Source organism: Camellia sinensis, chromosome 3, assembly GCF_055761805.1.
Source record: "Camellia sinensis isolate YWXY chromosome 3, ASM5576180v1, whole genome shotgun sequence".
NCBI lineage: Eukaryota > Viridiplantae > Streptophyta > Magnoliopsida > Ericales > Theaceae > Camellia > Camellia sinensis.
In genome coordinates this window covers 25872920-25894304 of record NC_138963.1, presented here as the reverse complement: position 1 = coordinate 25894304, position 21385 = coordinate 25872920, and the positions used below count along the sequence as shown (strand labels likewise).

Below are 21385 nucleotides of genomic sequence, written 5' to 3'. Positions count from 1 at the left end.
AAAGATGGAGAAAAATTATCTTAATGATTAAATTCATTTTGCCTAGCCTTGATGGCTAGCTACATGTAACTAGTGAATATGAGTTGAGCTAAAATGCCTTATCATATACCTAGTGCATTAGAATTGAAAAAAATAAGTTATACTAAGCATTTTAACTAACAAATATTATATACCTAGTGGGTTAGAGATGCTCTAACTAGTTAATTAGTTTTCATGTTTTATTTTTTTATATTGTTCCCTAAATTAAATCCAATCACTGAACTAATCCAAAAAAACAATAATTTCTAGATACTGCTAGTCTAGGACATGCACGTGAGTCCCTAATCCTTGATTTAATTCTTGCTAACCCATGTGAATGTCAAATATTATAAACTTTCACTTTAAGAATTCATTATTAATATAAAGTAATTGCTCAAATCTTATTTTTTTTAATCCCATCATCTCCATATGGTTGTTGTCTTGTCAAATCCTCTGTTAATCGAACATTATAAAACTAGAAATAAAAAATGCAAACATGATTATTATGAAAGCAATAAAAATAATAATAATAATGCAACATTTTATATGTCAATAGAACGCGAGTTCGGGTTAAACAAAAATTTAATTCCATGTACTTGTAATTAATTTCATAGGACGAAATTTTTCGTATTCAAATTTTTCTATCATTTTGTCTCAATATACTACCAATTGCGAAGCAAACTCATTAATTTGGACTGAAGAGTCTAGTTCTCATGGTTGTGAACTCACCTCAAATCCGTCTTAATGATCCGAACCGTTTAATTTGTAAAATTCATTAAACTCCTAACGTCCGATCTTTTTGACATGAATAAATGGTTGATAGTTAAATAACTCAGATCATCAAAACAGACTCACTACAATTACGAAAATTATATACTCCTCCAATCTAAAATATAGACTAAACACAAGTTTATTTTTTCAACTACCATTCTCAAAAATAGATTGTTGAGTCAAGAGTTTCTCATGTGTCTTCATTTTGTCTTTTATTATCATATACATATATATATATATATATACACACACGTATTTGTTAGGTATATAAATTGAAACAATTTCATACGAGATTGTTCAATTTTTTATTTAAACTTGAATTTTTTGCCCCCAACCTAATTTAAATAATTATTGGATTTGATTTGTCAACAACCTAGTAGTGCACTAAATGAACTACAAACCACCCTAATTAATCTTCCAAGGCATAATATGGCTCTAATCTATATCCATTTTTTTCTTTCGTGGCAGGTACTTATAACAACTCTATGTATAGAGCAGATGTGGCTCATTATGTGCCTTGTTTGTTTTCTCCTACATATTACATATATATGGTTGAAATTGAAATTTGGTACACTGTAACTATTTAAGGTCAGAACCATGATTATCATGTATAATATATATAATTTGACTTGTTTGGGATTTAAATTGGAGGTTATATTCTATTTCGATAATACGAATTCTAGGTCATTCATGTATATCATCTATAAAAAAAAAAGAAAAAAAAAGAGATTAATTTGATAATTGTAATCGATTCAATTAATTTAATCTGTCTCTAACAAAATAAGCGTTAGGTGTATTTTCCAAATATAAGCATCTATTTTTTTGGGTAACAAACAGGATAAATTAAACAAATTATAATTATCGGATCAAATTAATTTTGTGTATGGATAATATACATGAATGATCATGTAAAATGAACGGTTTGAACGATCAAAATGAGACTTTTGATGGATCCTACAATTTTGAACTGTGCCCTCAAGTCCAAATCTAGATTGCAGGGAAGCCTAACTATTTTGAATTTCAGGATTTAGTTCCAATTCAAAATCCTCATATCCAAATCCCAATTCTCAAAATTTTCACAAATTAAAACAGAAAAACAAAACGATGTGAAAACATAGGATCCGTGGCATGGTAAAATGCTATATTTGAGGCCTAAAACCAATTGACCTTATCTGCCACGAGCAAGGACGGACCATCAAGTCTTCTTCTCTTTTTCAGAGAGACTTTGAGGGTGGTAGCGATGATGGTGGTAGTGACTCAACAAAGAAAGAAACCTGATAACAAAGGGTTCAATTAAATTGCACAAACAGAGCTGACCTTTGAGTGGTCCTTCTAATTTCCATACATCAAACATGAAAAGAGAAAAAGAAAAAGAAAAACACAGATACAAACAAACATACAAGAAAAAAAGTATATAATACACACACACCTTATAATAATAATAATAATAATAATTCAACTGCCTTTTGGCTCCATGCATTCGGATCTTCCTTCCAAATCACCTATTCTTTCTTTCAAGTCCCCCACCCCATGCCCCACTCATTTTCCAAAGCTCTCTCTCTCTCTATATATATATCAAAATTGTTAGAAAAAATAAAGTATTAAAGTTTGAATATGCTTGGTATAAGTTTAAATTTGGAGAGATCTGAATTATACTTAAGATGAATATGATTCAAATATTTTAAATTTAAAGTACTTTTCTTACTGTGCTATGAACTTGGTTGAATTCTTGGTAACCCCTGGGATAATTGGTAGGGGACATTATGAGTATTTACAAGTTTTTTTTAAATTTTTTTTTATCAGAGTCAATATTTACAAGTTGAACTCTTAGTATTTGTGTAAAGGGAAAAGTTAGGGATTATAAAATTTTTTTCATGAAAATGATCATGAAAAATTTATGATCTTTGAATTATCTTGATTAGTGCGTGGTGCTTTATTCTAAGTGCAATCCAAGGGTCACAAAACTTTCATGATTATTTTCATGAAAGATTTTTTATGATACTTAATATTGCTGTTGTGTAAATTTGAGCGTGAAGTTAGAGCTTCTTTGATAACTCCTTACTAGACCGTGTCTCATGTTCTTCAACTTTTTCAGAAACAAAAAACATTCTCATTAATTGTAGACTTAGACCTTGTTTGACAAATGACTTTTTTAGCTAAAAAATTAAAAAGTGACTAAAAAAATCAAAAAGTCAACAACCTATACTAAGAAGTCAAAGATTCCCTTTTCGCTCTACTTTTTGCACATCTTTTCGTAAAAAATTAAAAAGTCATCCCAAACATACTAGGTTTTTTTACATCACATTTTAGTCAAAAAGTCAAAAAATTACTAAAAAAGTCAGTTCCTAAACGAGGCCTTAATCTACCCTCTGTTCGAAGTTTATCCATTTGAACTCTATGTTCGACCAGACATCTATCCGGATTTCTAACCACATATCCTGTTTAGTCATCTCCTCCATGGCTCGACTGAGCATCATAATCGTGTAAAATTTACCTCACACTTTTTTTTCCCCTAATAGCCATAGTATTGTTGTATTAAATCTTTCAACAATGCTAAGTAGCTCAAAATTTTGTGGCTTAAATGGTTCAAATCACTCAAAACGACGTCGTTTTGACAGATTTTGAGTGTAAAACGACGTCGTTTTGACAGATTTGAACCATTTGAGCCACAAAATTTTGAGCTACCAAACATTTTCCTAAATCTTTAATTCTAAAGAGAATAGAATGAGTTGTGTAATATATATAGTCAATAATCTAGTTGAGATGGATATACTTGACATAATGCTCTTTGCACTTCTCCTTTTATTGATGTTATCCTTATATTTGTACTTTGCGATCAATCAATAAAATTTCTTTTTGTTGATAAAAAAAAATATATATATATATATATATATATGTATATAGGTATATATGTATCTCCGACCACATAGGACATCACTTGCACCCATCCGTTGCATAGATTCCTCTAATATCTCTCCCCAGTGCACGTAGACACCTCCCTCCCACCACCCAATCCCATGCATTTTTTCTTTCTTTATTCCCTTCAAGATCTGCTTGCTCTTGTTAGGTAAAAAGCAAAACTCATATATATATATATATACATAATATTCATTGAATTAAAAATTACAACGAGATTGACTTGTTTGTTTACAGTAATTAAGAAAATAGAACTACTCCACAAAACGCGTTTTAGTGTTACATTTTCAAGGTACCTATATTTAGTAGTAGGACAATTAGTATTAGTAATCTCACCCCTATCATGGATGAGAGTGCCCATTTTTCTTACCTGTTTTTGTGTATTTTTCTAATCTTCCACGGACCCAAAATTTCATTATCAGTTAAGAGAAAAACAAAAATGATTTACCGATAAAATTCTGTACATAAAATTGGGTTTAACTTCTCTTAAGGCCTCGTTTGGAAACATGCTATTTTATTAACTTTTTGACTTTTTAACTAAACTATGAAATAAAAAAAACTAGTATATTTGGAATGACTTTTTGACTTTTTATGAAAAGATGTGTAAAAAATAGAGAGAAAATAGAATCTTTGACTTTTTGGTAGAGATTATAGACTTTTTTACTTTTTTAATAACTTTTTGACTTTTTAACTAAAATGTTAACTTGCCAAACAAGGCCTTAAGTTTCTTATATTTCACAGTTATTTCCAAAAGATAACATTCATAAGATAATTTATTTATAAAAGTGAGGCATTAAGTTGTGTTAGACATCATTTCATTTCATATCATTGAAAGCATTTATCATAGAATCAACATTAAAAAAAATATTTTTAATTTATTAATAAATGTGATCAAATAACTTTTTAATTCATCTACCTTCTTCTCTTGCAAGCTAGGGTTTCTATTCGACACGAAACATTTAATTTCTTTTGTTATATTATATTTAATTTTTTATTTTAAATCCCATGTTTCATAAATTTAGAAGAAAAACCACTTAAAATAAAAATTAGAGGGGCAAACCTGCATAATTTAGGGACAATTAATAGATAACAAATACTATAATAGTAAGGAAATTTTTTCAAATTGTAGAGAAATCACTTCTCTTGCCCCTTTCTAAATCCATCCTTGATTACCAACTCATTCATCAAACACCAATGTATGAATTTAGGTGTCAATTTTGAAGTGGATTAGCCACATTGAGTTTGAGATTGTGGTCCAAAAATTTGTGGTGTAGATTGACTTTAATTAAGATATTAGATAAAAGTGTATATGAAGGGCACAAAATTATTGGAGGCAAACTTTTCAATTGCATTGAACAATAAGCATCAAAAGGAGTTAATCAATAATTTTGGTTCTCTTGCACATAATTATTTTATTAACAGGTAAAAAGTTCACAACTTGCAACAATTCCACTTTTTGGAAGTAACCCACATGGCTTGTCCTTGATGGATGGGATCAGTGCTCCTCCCATGCAAAATCCTATCTTTTCTGTCTCAAAAATTTTAGTTGCTGCCCTTAGTCACAGTCGCACAATAAAATAAAATTTTAAGATATGATCGTTCATTTCATTACGAGTGCATTAAGATAAATGAATATAAAATTATTTAAATATATATACTACTTTGTAAACTTTAAAAAAATACAAATTTTTTTGAGGTGCAAGTAAGTGGAGCCAATGACCTTGAAACGCCTGGGTAGTACAGCTTTTTTGGGTGAATAGTGCTTGAAAACTGATAAGTAGAAAATAAAATAAAAAATATCTTTCTTCTAGATTGCCAATAATCAAATTTTTTTTTCTCAGATTATTCAAGTTATTTTTTTTCGGTGGGTAGATATACTACACACTCTATATAAATTCTCAAAATAAACAAAATAAAAAGAAAAAAGAAAAGGCATAAGCAATTCAAATGTTGCACCAATTAAGGCCCGAGTGTAGGTCGTGAACCCCACTATCTGCAGATATAAGGAACTCTTCCTCAACAGTTTTCATGAACTACTTTCTTTTTACTGCAATTCTTGTAATTCTCACTCATTAATACCTCTGGAATCATGAGCATAATATTATTCTACCTTAGAATTAGAATGACAAAGTCTTCGTTGAGATGTGGGTTGACTTTTTAGCTTTTAAGCTATTTTAGTTGCCTCAGACTAAAAAACTTCGTTTAGGATGAGCTTTTTGATTTTTTTTGACTTTTGTGAGAGAAAAAATAAAATGATTATGATTTTGATATGACATTTTATCTTATTGGATTAAAAACCTATTTTATTTTTTTATAACTAAAATAGCCCAACTCAACCTAAATATTCGTGCCAAACGAACCCGAACTTCATTTTGAATATATGTGTATATATATATATTTGAATTAAGTTGCAAAGTATTTTATTTTATTTTTTTATAATCTTACCAAATGATGGTTGTGATTAAATATTAGCTTTGTCAGAAGTGATTTCTTTATGCTAAAAACCAAGTTGTTGTTTTATTTAATTGTTTATTAATACCGCTGTCTTGAGCTCTGAGATTGCTATAACATTGTTCTGTATGTAATTTGCAGAACCCTTTGATGCTTGTAACTTGGCTTTGAGCTGTCGATGTTATAAAATACTTGTATAAGATTACATATAAAAATTCTTTGGTTTATAGAATGATTTTTATTGATTCTTCAATCTCGTAGAATGGTCTATAGTTGAACCTTTGCATAGCTAGGCACATATAAACATACATGTTTTTAGAGTTTAAATTTCCAGTAACACATGAAAGTTGATGAGTAGTTAGAATCCTATGTACGCCAAAACCACAAAATTCTAATAATCTTGTGTTTAATAAGTTAAAATTGAAAAGGAAAATGCTAAGGATCTCAAATATTTTATTAATATTTTTATCAAATGTCTTGCATGGGTGTGGAACTCACACCATGTAAGTCCCACACCATATGGGTCATACATCATGTAAGATATTTGATAAAAATATTAATAAAATATTTGAAATTTCTAACATTATTCAAATGAAAAACCCTTTTACATAAATTTTTGGTATCTATATCAGGAGATCTGGCCATTGGACAAGATGAGAGAATTGAGAGCTTGGGAGAGGAGGCATCAACTATACTACGAACATAGAAATCAATCACAAATATCTATTGTACGGCTCTACTACTAACACTTAAACTGATTACAAATATGAACATAGTGAATGGATATTTTACGATACTTACAAGCGACTTCTAAGAAAAATTTATCTATTTATATACATTTTATGTCTGATTTTGTAGTCAATTTATGTTCCTAGATTCTCTATTCATTTTCTTTACCTTAGGCAAGTAGTGTTCGGATTTTCCCAATCATAATGGGAAATTGCAATTGAATATGTGAATTCTTCTAGACTAAGAGTTGATTTAGTGATTAAAGTATTCCTTAACAAATGTGATGTCCAAATTCGAATCTTATTCTTACATGATGTAATTTCCCTTCGCATACTACCCTCCTTACCTTTTGTACGGAAAAAAAAAAAAAAAGAAAAAAGAAAAAGAATATGTGAATTCTTTTGAAACTCTGATGTTTAGACATGCGAAGAATTGGGTGGGATAGGAATTTAAATCATACAACGATAGAAAAATAGCATATATGATTCCCCATATTGTTCGGTCTGAATTGTAGCTAAAAACCAAAATAGCTCTACTGGTTGGAATATAAATTATACACTACCAATAATGGTTTAAATTATGAATTGTTCATTGTCACTTCCAATAAAATTATATGCTACATGTTTATTGTGTGACATGTGAAACACCTGGGGCATGCATGGCATATTTGTTTTGCATTCATCCCCCATCTCCCCTGTTTTTTTCCTCTGAATAATGTAACCATTTCTCTCTCACACACAGGCACACAGACACCAATAGTGCACAAAAAGAATCAAACACAAACTACACAGATGTAAGACAAAAAAATGTTCGCATCTGTAGTTGCAACATGTCTCACATATGCACATTTTGTGTTCATATCCTTCTGTTCACCTAGGCTTTTTCCTCTCTCACACACACATGACAAACAGTTATATGGCAAGTGTGTGTGTTTGAGAGAGAGAGACTTGTCAATTGCTCAACCTAAAAAACAACCTCGAGACTTGATAGTAAAATGGAGTTGTTTTTGGCTTGCAAAGAGATTGCTAGCTGCCAAGTTTTCAAGTTTCCAAGAAAGTTCATATCTTTACTGGACTCTCAAACAAAGCCACCTAGGACTCAACGTTCATCTATACAGAACACGACATGGAAACATAGGTGTGCATAACCCACAATGCATATCCAAGAATTATGGAAAAATTTAACACGCAACCAAACAGAAAACAAATTGGTGTACATGTTCAAGGTTTTTTAGTAGTATGTCCCACCCTCACCAACAAATTTCGTAAATTCTTATCCATTCGACAAAAAAGTATTCAACCCAGAAACCAAACACAAAACTGGATACAGAAAACACATGAATCAAACCTGGATTTCAAAGACTTTGTATTCTTTGAAAGAGAGATTTTCTCTATTTGAACTTGACAATAGTGATTTTTAGAGATTGGTTTTGAGATGGTGAAGGATGGGTATGAAATAATAATGTTGAATGTCCACACTTCACATGGAGAGAGAGAGAGAGAGAGAGAGAGAGAGGGGGGTTCCAAGGGGAAGAAAACAGATGAATCCCCATTATCATATACTTGGCTTTATTATGTCACTTGCAATTATGCATACCCTTTCGTTTGGAATTTTGTACGGATAAAGCTAAGACAAGGCAAGGATATGGAGCCAAAAGATCATCAGCATGTCCCAAATATTCTACTGTTTATTTTTCTCTATCAAACTGGGATAATCAATCTAGGTCTTGCCTACTCGTATTCAGCTTTAATTTCCAGTTGATCGTATCGAATTTTGTAACTAAATAACAACAATTTGGTCTAATCTAATTAGTCAAAACTTCTACACTTTCACTATGACCAAATGTTCTAGCCTTGAGTTGCACCCTCTCCCCCCTGACTATGGACTCCGATATACCAAAACATATATATATATATATATATATATATTATCAACAACAATAATACTGATATGAGGTAACCATTTGGTATCTTGCAATGTTGTCATTTAAGTGTCTAAAACCTCCATATATAGTATATTGACAATCATCAATGGAGATCATAACTTGCAATGTTGTCATTTGAGTGTTTAAAACATCCATATATAGTATATTGAGAATCATCAATGGAGATCATAACCCCAAGTTCTCTCAAGCCAATTCTACTTCAATCATGGTCTTGTTAAGTAACAACTTTCTACAATATTATTCTGAGGCGCTATTCATCCTAAAAGTAGTTTGCGAAGCTATTGCTAGTTCTATGTATATTGTTTCCTCAATTACTTCTGTCCTTGCAGTGGTCTCTGGCTGATAGCAAGACTGGGTGACAATAAGAGAGAAAATATTGGAGATAACCATCAAAATTCAAAGCAATTTTAAGAAAATAAACATTGTACTTTGATGCAATTGAAGAATTCTTCTAGAATAAAATCATGGTTTACTAGATACGACATTGTTTGGAACCATAGTGAACTACTCATTTCATGCAGCGATTTGCTCATTTACCAACCTAATCAAAATTATGGAAACAATGCAAGCTAACCACCACATTATCACATTTCCCACCCATTACTTCCATACTGCACCAACTCAAAATCCACCATATTCAATAACCTAACGACTTCATTTGGTTATTCCAAGACGATCCAAGCCTTTTCATCAGCAGACTTCTTGTTGAATCTCCATGATCATCAAACTAGTTGTATTCCTAGGGTGTAAGAAGCGAAAGCACCATATGATATCTCACACTTCTAAAATCACAAGGTGTTAAATGTGGTATATGTAAGACATCCATCAATGTTGTCTACTCACAAAAGTCAGCAGTTAAGACAAAGGGTTGCTTTCCTTTCTATTTCATAGAACCTCAACATGTAATTACATGATTAAATCCTATTTTATTACCATCATCAATGCCCTCATGAGCATGACAGTACAGCATATATTAACCAGTGCACAGTGTTCTATAATTCACAGCCTTTTTGATCGATAATATCTGTGGTGAACTTGTTTACATACCTAGGTTCCTTCATCAACAAGAACAAAGCATTCTTCGATGGAGAAAAAGTTCATTTCAGACATTATTCAACTTCCACCCGGTTTTAGATTCCACCCATCCGACGAGGAGCTCATCGTGCACTATTTGAAAAACAAAGCAACATCAAGTTCACTACCTGCATCTATTATTGCCGAAGTAGATCTATACAAGTGCAATCCTTGGGAGCTACCAGGTCTGTGTTGCCAAACACTTTTTTCTTTTAACTAGTCCTTTATTCTTTTGATAGTTGAACTTACTAAGCTAATATCAACTTTTTCTTTTACATAGGTAAAGCTTTGTTTGGTGAGGAGGAATGGTATTTTTTCACCCCAAGGGATAGGAAATACCCCAACGGAGTGAGGCCTAATAGGATGGCAGGTTCGGGTTTTTGGAAGGCCACAGGAACTGATAAACCCATTCCCAGTTCATGCAGCGGGAAGACTCTTGGAGTGAAAAAAGCTCTCGTGTTCTATAAAGGACGCCCTCCAAGAGGAGTTAAGACAGATTGGATCATGAACGAGTACAGATTGCCCGAAGCAACGATGTTGACTTCGAGGCAAAAGGGGTGCATGAGGGTAAGTTGTTTTGCATAATATTTAACCTAAACATTGTTGTCAAATTGCGAATCAAATATAGAATTGTTTTGATAAAATTGTGAATTGTAACATTTATTTTATCTAGCATAAATTATAATCATACATAGTTTAAGACTAAATAAATATCAATACAAATAAATTGTATATATATTTACACATACAAAACACATATATCAATATAATTAATTGATTTTTTTTTTTGGTGCAAAAAATGACATCTTTTCATGCATTATGCAAACCAAACTGAATTGTGGGGAATCGTAGCAAATCACAATTGAATCGTACTATTCACTTAAGTTAAGATTCAACACCACAAATCAAATCGTTTTGGTTAAAACTCGTATCAAATCATATAAATCGAATTATGAATCGCAAGATTCTAACAACAATGAACATACTATAGCTTATATAACAACAATGAACATACTTAAGCACTTAAGCATGGATTGATAGAGATGTTGTTCTTCTAACACAGTTGGATGATTGGGTACTATGCCGAGTTCGGCAGAAAAGCAACATCTCAAGGAAGAGTGGGGAAGATGGATGTGGTTCTAACAATGAACCATTTGGTTACTCTCAGAAAGGAGACCAGCCTTGCTCTAATAATACAAACCCTAATCTTGAAATGATCAGAGATTTTCTATACAGGGATTGCCTGGTGCTACCACTCATCTTCGCATCTCAAGATCTACCTTCCTTAGACACAGTTTCTAGCATACCTGCTTCATTCTGTGAAGACTATTCTGCCACAAACTATTCGCAATACTCAGTTCCACCTTTTGACAACTTAAATAATGGGCAGAAGAGAAAGCTCAGTGAAGGAAATCAGTATGATAATTCCATCCAACCTAAGAAGAAGCTGACCGGCAGAGATAACCACTGGAGCGACAACATCCCTGTATTGAATTTCTGTAGTACAGACCAGTATGAACAAGGTAACAACTTCAACGCCAATCAATGGAATTCTATAATCCAATATCAAGAGTTAAATAACTTGACCTTCATTGACTGAAGTATTCAGGAAACAGTGTGGACATGAGATCTAGGTGTTTTATTCCATAAGTAAATATATGTTTCATGTAAATATCGATGTTGGCGGGAGGCAAATAAGTCTTGTACAACAAGGTCATGTGAATTTGTTTCAACTGGAATGCTTCACAAATATAATTTCTACATCCAAACTGCTTTCAACTGAAAGATCTTGTGGCTCACATTCATGCAATTTTGGTTCCTTCAACAATATGTTTGCATATATGCCAAGAGTAGTAATTGCAGGAGTCACAAGATTAACAAATGCATGAAATACAACCGCAAACTAAAATAACAAAGTAAAAACTGAAACAAAGAATATGTTATTAATACAGAAAACCAAAGCTGCATGTGAGAGACAAAGGTATTTTCTTCCAAGTATGAGAAAAGACAAACAAACGTCAGAAAGACCATTCAAATACAAAATCAAACACATAGCAAGGCCTCAATCAATGTAAGACAATACCAGATAAAGCCAATACGATACGAGCACAAACAGCAGCCCTTGTCTTACTTCTTCAATACACTGCAAGTACACACACCATTAGAATGCTCAAACACTAAAACCAAAAAGGAAAGAAAGAAACAATGCAGACTAAGCAATCAGATTGCAGCCCAGACAAGTATGAGAACTGATTTAATCAATTTTATCCCACCAAAAGACATGAAGGTGCGAGATCAATAATAGATATTAATCAAGCATGAAGAAAATCCAACCAAATTAACTATGCACTCAGTTTAGTTTACAAGTAAAGTTATTTGCGTCTAATAACAAGTTCACCCTTCTATGCATGAAATTGTTTTCTGCAGTCCGTTAAGCATGTCAGATATTAACAGAATGTGATGAAGCGTTTACTTTCCATTGAGAGAGAGTGAAACTTACTTGTACAGATAAGCAGCAATCCCAAGAATTACGCACAACAGTATAATATCAATACAGAAATTTCGACTGGACCTCAGCTGGAACAAAAGGAAAACTCTCCGTCAAATCCAGTAAAGGGATCTACAACAAAGCACAGCTGAATATAGATAGAAATCTCCTACCCCCCACCCCATCCCTGGAACACAAATTGATTCAAATCTGTAGAAAATACAGGCTCAATCACCTGATTAACAGTGTCTTTGAGTCTCACATTGGTATTCTTAAGGTCAGAAGCTGCCTTGTCCACCTGTTAGATGTTGAAAAAAATGCCGTGAATAATTTAACAACACCTGTAGGTTCAGATATTACCAGGACTGGATAAATTCTTCAACCTTAGTATCGATCTCATCCATCAAAGGAACTTGCCTATCGAACTCCTGCATGAATTGCAATATCAAAAATTGAAGTCCACAAAAACATACCAAAGCAACAGATACAAAAGCACAAGGTAGCGAACCTCGTTCATATCGTGAGCCATGTTTTTCAATGTATCCAAACCTTCTGATATCATTTCCAACCCTTGGTCCTGTGCGAACATTACAGTAAAACATATTATTTATTTTTTTGGGATAAGTAGAATGCATGAATGGAATAACAAAGATGCAACATAAAATCATCATCAGAAAGCAGTATATATATTTCTTCTCAATCAAAAACAAGAGATATGCTTGGGTGATGTTTGATAAAACTGAAAACTATATACCTAAAAACTAAGGCGCCATTTGGCAACATTTAAAGTTTACTATCTTTTGTTTACAAAAAACATTAAACACGGTTTATGCTCCTTTTTTTTTTTTTTTTTTTTTTTTTTTTGGGGGGGGGGGGGGGGTAAATCAAACAAACAAAAATATGTTTGGTGTACACATGTGTTCTAACAACTTGTTTTGAAAACAAATGAGGGGTGGCCCACGGGAGGTGGTGGTTGAAGGTGGTTTCTGACAAGAAGTGGTGATGGCAGCATAGCGGCAGTGGTGGTAGGGTAGAGGTGATGGTGGTAGTAATGGAGTAGCAATGGTGGCAACAATGGTGGTGGTGGTGGTGGTGGTGGTGATGGTTGTGTGGTGGTGGTAGGGTGGGTTCATAGTGGCAATGGTGGTGGGATCGTGGTGGCAACGATGGTGGTAGTGTAGTGACGATAGTGGTTGTGTGGTGTTGATGGCAATGATAGTGGCAGTACCGTTGGTGGAGTAATGGGATGGCAGTATTGATGAAGATCATCGAAAGAAAATAAATATAAAAAAAAGCAAATCTGGAATTTCACATGAAGCACATTTAAGATATCAAGAATTAAAGATTTTGCATAATATTGAGTCTTCATGTCATTATAGTAGGTTTTAGTAATTAAGGGTATAATAGTAATTCCAATAATTATTAGACATGGGTTGTAGGGGTCACCCATGGATTTTATTTTGGGTCAAGTTATTAAATGGGTCTTATATATGGAGGTTTTATTATGTCTCAAATAATTTTAGTGGTCAAAAATTCAAAGGTGTGTTTGGTTTGTGATTTGAAACATTTTTTTGAAAGAAAATTTCCAAAAACATATTTAGTTACAATTTTTCTCAAAAAAATTTCAAAATTACTTCTCTTTCTATTACACATCAATCAATCATTTTTTCTCTCCCCTCTCTCATTCTCAATCACTCTTTCTCTCACACGCATCTACTCAACTACAACAAACTATTAAATCATCCCAAACTCCCAAACTCTAAAAACTATTTTCAAAATATACAACCAAACAAACCAAAAAATTTCTAAACTCTATCCCCAAAATTTTTTTGAAAATTTATCTCAAAACACAAACCAAACACACCCCAAGTTTCCTATTTTGATATTGAAGTAAAATTAGAAGTCATTAAAGTTTCCTATTATGATTGAAGTAGAATTAGAAGTCATAGTTGGTCTAAAATATTAGTAGTTGCTAAATATTTTTTGTTTCTAAATTTGAGTAATAATCCTTATAGAATTATGAGTGTTTTTAGTCTATAAATAAATGTGTAATCTCAATGATTCAATAGCAGACTTAATATTATGAAAATTTAAGATTGTGTTGGTGTGATTAGCCTATCTCTTGTGAGGGTGAAGCACTTCTCTCTCTCTCTCTCTCTCTCTCTCTCTCTTCTTCTTCTTCTTTTATCCAGCAAAGTTACTGTTCACGTCATTACTCACAGTGCTTAGAACAACCACCCAACTGTCCCTAAACACTTGTGTTTTCATTCCCAAAACCCTACTTTTTTACAAACCCTTAAACTCCTATTTTTTAAATACTTTTGCAGTCACAAAATCCTACCAAATCCAGCCCTATAAGTCTATTGTTGTTGCTGCCAGTATATTTAAACCGGACTCACTACTTGTAGAAAAGTAATCCTTACTCATCCTACATCAATTTGGTATCAGAGCTTTAAGATCCTACCTTGTTTGTTATCAATCTTTTGATAAAATTTCTTTCTTTATTACAATGTCAACAAGCATTAAATTGGAAGTTTGAAGCCTCATCAACAAATTATAGAGCTACAAAGAAAGATGTTGTGATATTAAAGGAGGATTTTGCAATAATTAAGGAGGATGTTGCAACAATAAAGAGTGATGTGCATACTATCAAAACAACTTTGAATGGATTGAAAGTTTCCATAGAAATATTGTTGGCTGCTGTTTTAAAGAAGACTAATATCCAGGAGTAAAAGGATGATAGTGTTGAAAATTTTGAAGAAACTATGAGAAGGCAAGATGAACATGATGCTAATATTGAGGATATCGAAGAAAGGAATGCAAAAATTAATTTGCTTACTAAAAAAAACATGAAAGATCATCATGATCAATGTTCTAAAGCCAAAGAAACCAAAGAGAATGATAAGAATGCAACTGAACTTTCTGCTCTTTATAAGAAAAATGAAGTTCACATTGAGTTTATTATTCCTGACAAATTCGATGTGGTCAATGGAATGATGACAACATTGAACTTTTTGATTTTCTCATCATTCATTAAAAACAATCAATTTGAATGGTTGCAAGTGCAAGATTCCATAATCCTTATACTTCAGCATTATAAAGCTCGAGGTCAAGTTTTTTGAATGCAAGGGAGAATGATGAAGATCATGGAAAGAAGAAAAAGAGCAAATCTGTAATTTCACATGAAACACATTTAGGGTATCAAGAATTTAAGATTTGGAATAATTTTGAATCTTCATATCATTATAATAGGTTTTAGTAATTAAGGGTATAATAATAATTCCAATAATTGTTGGACATGGGTTGTAGGGATCACCCATGAGTTTTATTTTGGGCCAAGTTATTAAATGGGTTATATATGGGTTTTATTATGTCTAAAATAATTTTAGTGGTCAAATATCTAAGTTTCCTATTTTGATATTGAACTAAAATTAGAAGTCATTACAGTTTCCTATTATGATTAAAGTAGAATTAGAAATCATAGTTGGTCTAAAATATTAGTAATCACTAAATATTCTTATTTTCTAAATTTGAGTAACAGTCTTTATAGAATTAGGAGAGTCATTAGCCTATAAATAGATGTGTAATCTCAATGATTCAATAGTAGAGTTAACATTATGAAAATTTGAGATTGTGTTGGTGTGATTGGCCTATCTCTTGTGAGGGTGAAGCACTTCTCTCTCTCTTCTTCTTCTTCTTCTTCTTCTTCTTCTTCTTCTTCTTCTTCAGTAAGGTCACTGTTCATGTCACTATTCACAGTGCTTAGAACAACTACCCAACTATCCCTAAACACTAGTGTTTTCATTCCCAAAATCCTACCTTTTTACAAACTCTTAAACCCCTATTTTTTAAATACTTTTGGAGTCATAAAATCCCACCAAATCCAGCCATACAAGTCTATTGTTGCTTTTGCCAGTATACTTAAACCGGCTCACTACTTGTAGGAAAGTAATCCCTACTCGTCCTACATCAAGTATACAATATTAAGCAAGAAATTTGTTACTAAAAAATTTGGCCTATTTTTAAGAGGTACTCAAATATTTAGCTCATGTGTGATGGTATTCAAAAACACCTAATTTGTTTTCACCAAAAACATTTAGTTTTAAGAGCTGAATTGGATTGTCAAAAAGCCCCATAGTATACAACTTCAAAGAAGCACATGCCTGCTTCACTTTCCGCATTTCATACTCTTGCCTGAATTGGCTGGACTCTTCTGTTTGCTGGAAGTATTCATTGTCAAACTGTCCATCTATCTTGCAAAATGAAACAAATAATTGAATGACAAATCAAGTAAGAACCTTACAAAAATAAAATTAAAAAAATATCAAATTTTAAGAACACTTAAGGCAACCAGTCACCGGAATCAAACTTGATTTCTGTACGAGAAGCAGAAGCTCCCCAGCCTCCACCAGTTTGTTTGGGTGCAGCTGCAGTCCCATCTGGTATGTCTTGAATCCTATCTGGCAGGGCAAGGACCAAATCATTACGGGCAGCAAATTCTTCCGTTGAAAGCCCCTTGACCTGTAAGTAGAATGAATTATCCACACAATATCCAACCCAAACAAAGTAGCTAGTTTAGTGCTTTTGCACCTAGGTTAAAAATTGCAGGAGAGAAAACTAAAACGCATGGAAAACCTGACAAAGAGGGTATGAGTATTGGGTGTGGGTGAGGGTGTGGGTGTGGGTGTGCGTGCGTGTGCGTGTCCAAGTGTCAGATCTTCCTAAACTTAATCTTAGGATATTAGGATATGCATCCAAAAGTTGTGTATGGTACAAGGACACGTCTCAACGGGAAAAAATCATATCAGTGGAAAATGTGGCAAACAGTTACTTGCATACAATACATGTAAGACTTGCACCAGAAAAGATTCTCACCAATTTGTAATTATTTTTCCAACATTACACTGACATGTTATTTTCCCCACATATATTGCATATTATATAGTACTTTTAGATAAGATGTAGTAAATTATTTAGAAATGTACTTCAAATGTAATAAATTATTTAACATATTTCAAATTAAATAGAATTTAGAGAAAATATGAAATTTATATCTTTCATTCATGTGACAAGCTAAAAATATTTTTATAATAGCAAATGTGGGTATCTTCTTCTTCAATTATCATACAAACTTAGAGGATCTAAGTGTCTAAATTGGATGCAAGTGTCAACACATATCTCACACCTTTACCCTTATCATATCCAACAGATATATGGGTATACTAGGGGAAGTAGAAGAGTCCATGCAACACAGGTTAAAAGAAGCAAGAAACCAATGACTAGGAAACATAATTGACATATGTAAGAAATCAAAGAGAAGCCAGTACATGGATCTGATAAGGCTACGTAGAGTTAACAAACCGTCATCAGCAAACTAACTCAACTTCAAACTTTTTAAGTACAAAAATCACAATAGGAACGCAACATAGTGAACTAAGATCATCACCAAACTCTAGTAGATCATATTATTTTAATAATGTCAATGCTATATTTTGGAATGGGGCAATGACAAAATGTTATATTTTGACAAACTCACTTTGGAGCAAGTATAATTTTCTATGAAGTACAAGTACTTCAAAAATGTAGTACAAATACCATGTATCCAATACTGGTATGGGTCTGATACAACTACACAAGTACCAGGTACGACAAATATATATTATCATTTTTAAAAAATTTTATGTTTGGGTATGGCATGGGTACATCATGAACATGAATATGCATGGATACATAACGGGTACTTTTATGAGTATGTTGAGGTTAAATGCAATTTTTTAAAAATATATACAAGTACCAAAATAGCCGACCCCATTTGATGGGACTTAAGGCTTGGTTTGGTTTATATACAAGTACCAAAATAAATATATTGTGTTTATTTTGAAATCTCCAAAAGTAAAAGGTATCTTCACAAATGTCCCCAAAACAAAAATTGCATCTAGGATTATCTTATCAGATTGAGAAACCCCCCCCCCCCCTTCTCTCTCTCTCTCTCTCCCCCCCCCCCACCCCCCCCCCCCCGTAGAAGAGCAACGCTCTCTCTCACTTGGTCTCACATTCTCTTATGAATATAGCCTTTAACACTTACTCTCTCCATCTTCTCTGTTTTCATTTTCCTAGCTACCCATTCTCTCTTGGTCAGAATCAGATCTCATTTCTCGTCTTGCACTCTCTCGAAAAGTCTCATGAAACTTGCCAACACCAACACCTTCCTGTATGTCTCCTCTCCTCTTCGACTCTCCATTTGGCCCCTTCTTCTATCGTGTGTACCTTGCTTTCACTATTTTTTACATTTGATTTTCTAATTGTTATATATCATGCACTACTATAAACAATAAACAAAACCAAATTAGGGACGAACCCTGATTGTACTCATGCCTTTTTTTTTAGGTTTTTTATATTAGTTTACCCATACGTAACGCAATTGTACCAATATTCATGCTTCATAGGTTATGATTCCATTTTTACTATACAATGCAATAAATTTTTTAAACGCAATAATCAATACTTTAAAATAATAATAATAATTCAAAGTTACATCAAATAAAAATAAATAAATACATAATTAAGTGTGTTGAAATTTGGTAGCACACTTGGCAACATTGAATCATGCAAGAACTTGGCTTGGCATTAATTTCATTGATGTGGCAATTTTTGTTGGGGCAATGTATGTTAAAAGTTGACATTTTGAAGTTTGATTTTTGTGCACATCATGCAAAATTATAGCATTAGCACGATCATGTAAGCATTGATGTATATTCAGAGCTAGCCAAAGAAACAGTCATCAAAACTTAATCAAAACCTAATTATAAATTTTTTTACAAGAAGTCTACGTCACAGAAAAACAAATTTTACTACAAACTTAAAATCATAACTTTTCCCCAAATGTGCATCAATCAGCCAAATTCAATGTCATCTATGATCTCCAAATAATCATAAAAATATAAAATTCAATCACGTCAAATCTTTATGCATTTCTACTATGAAATCAACAAAAATTCGAACAGATCAAACCTTCTTTATAGCCAATCTCTGCAATTTAGGGACCTCCTCGAGCAATCGAGCTTTGTTGCGGCGAATCTCGGCATTGATAGCAACCGCAGAAGCTCTGTTTTTCTCCTTCGATGCTGCCTCCGCTTTCTAAAAAAATCAAAAATTCCAGAAAATTCAAACTCAAGCGCTACAAATTAGGGCAAATGTGAGAGACTGAGATTGAGACCTGAAGAGCGGCGTCGATGTCGGACTCGACGGAGGCGTAGAGGCGGGCGAAGGCGTCGTCGCCGGAGACGTTGAGATCTTTCTGCTTGTCGAGGTCGTACTTGTCGTACTTCTGGCAGATCGCGTCGACTCTGGTTAGAATGTCGATTACACTCATCTCTGCTTCAAGTCTTGCTTCTGTGTTCTAGTTGATGATAGTTGGTGATCGCAGAGATGTTTGGAGAGAGAGAAAATAAATTCTAGAGTGAGAAAGCGAAGGTGTTAAAAGAGAAATGAACTACAGCCCGGATAATAAGGCCAAGTTGACAACTTAAAATAAGTACACATTTATTTTTTTTTATTATTTTTTTAATATTATCTCTTTATTTTTTTATACATTTTTTTATAAAAAAATAAAAAATATACTTATTTAAGCATTCCAAACAATCCCTAACTCTGTTAATTTTATTTAGGTCTTCCATCAAAAATGATAATTTATTTTCAAACTATTTATTTCCTCATCAAATAAATCCACATGGATCAAAAAAAATTATTAAATTTGTGTAAAAATTTAATGAAAAATTTGATTTGATACCATTTATTTTAATATTAAAATTAAAATTAAAATTTTTATCAAATTTGTTCACATCTTCCGTTGTCCAAGCACATATCGTCCAAATATAAACAAAAAAATTATTAAAGTTGTTATTGGATGGACACTCGACCGGATGTTCGGCTCAACAATAATAATTTAAATTTAATTAAAGATAAAAGTCACCTTTAATTTGATATGAGTTTGATGAAACGATTACAGGTTAAATAGTTATTATTTTTTATTAAATTTAAATTTAATAAAATATTAGATGCATATTGGGATGGTCTTAGTGAAAATAGAAATATATATATATATATATATGTAAATTGGAAATATGAAAAATAATTATCAATTAATAAAAAAAATTGGTGATAAATCTAGACAGGTAAGCATGTGGAATATGAAGAATTGAGTATGTTACCGTGAGCAACCCACAGCAACTTCCTATGGTGTTTCAGTGGAGGTTTTTCTTGAATTTTTTTTTTTTTTATAATTTGAACCATTTATATTGTATGATTCGTTGATTAGATCATCTATATAAAACATCAAATTGATTAGACATCTATAACTCTGTAACAAAAGTATATTTGTTTTTTAAAAAATAAACGATTAATTTCATCTTTATAACTTTTTAAAAATAATTAGTATTTGATCATGGGGTTACAGATTTTTTTACATGGATAATATACTCAATTAACTCTACAATATGAACGGTTCAATTTATCAAAAAAAAACTCAAGAAAGGCTTCCACAGGAGGCTGTTGTGATTTGTTCACAACAGTATCTCCAAGTCTGGGATATCAAGGATAACGTCTAATTTTTTGAATATCAAGGATAACGTCTAATTTTTTTGAAGTTAAAAAGGATTATTTTTTTATTTTTTTATTTATTAGGTGAAACAAACATTTGTAACAATTTATCCTTACACTTTTTTTTATTTGTAATTTCTTTTTATTCTCAAACATTGCCGTCAATCATTATTGACCATCGCTGCTAATCGACGAAAAAATTGTTAGTGGCCAACTACGACGGTAAATAAATTGATGACATGTGAATTGTACGGGGAAGAAATAATTCTCCTCGTATAATCCTGTTGACTAGGTCCACGCTCCTCCGTACGACGTCGCTTTGTCACCTGAAAACACAAACGTGAGCTAGCCGGCGGGTGTGCGCCGGAAACCTCTCCGATGCCTAAGTCAGAAAA

At 32.5% G+C, this 21385-nt stretch overlaps 2 protein-coding genes across 4 annotated transcripts; one reads left to right on the top strand and one right to left on the bottom strand.

Moving 5' to 3' along the window:
- Nucleotides 1–8870: 8870 nt before the first annotated feature.
- Nucleotides 8871–19912, bottom strand: LOC114287419 (syntaxin-71). 3 transcript variants are annotated; one of them, XM_082919336.1, is made up of 10 exons: nt 19609–19912; nt 19404–19529; nt 16751–16913; nt 16556–16641; nt 12901–12969; nt 12776–12820; nt 12628–12690; nt 12405–12481; nt 11988–12047; nt 8871–9181 (listed from the first exon to the last, which is right to left on the bottom strand). In XM_082919336.1, the coding sequence occupies exons 1-9, from the start codon at nt 19762–19764 to the stop codon at nt 12032–12034; spliced, it is 801 nt and encodes a 266-aa protein (XP_082775462.1). In that variant the 5' UTR covers nt 19765–19912; the 3' UTR covers nt 8871–9181; nt 11988–12031. The 3 variants fall into 3 exon arrangements, with proteins under 3 accessions (XP_082775462.1, XP_082775461.1, XP_028086557.2); XM_082919335.1 differs by lacking the exon at nt 8871–9181 and adding an exon at nt 10818–11401; XM_028230756.2 differs by lacking the exon at nt 8871–9181 and having other exon boundaries at nt 11715–12047.
- LOC114287418 (NAC domain-containing protein 2) lies at nt 9759–11689 on the top strand. The gene is made up of 3 exons (XM_028230755.2): nt 9759–10089; nt 10185–10471; nt 10968–11689. The coding sequence occupies exons 1-3, from the start codon at nt 9915–9917 to the stop codon at nt 11502–11504; spliced, it is 999 nt and encodes a 332-aa protein (XP_028086556.2). The 5' UTR covers nt 9759–9914; the 3' UTR covers nt 11505–11689.
- Nucleotides 19913–21385: the final 1473 nt, after the last annotated feature.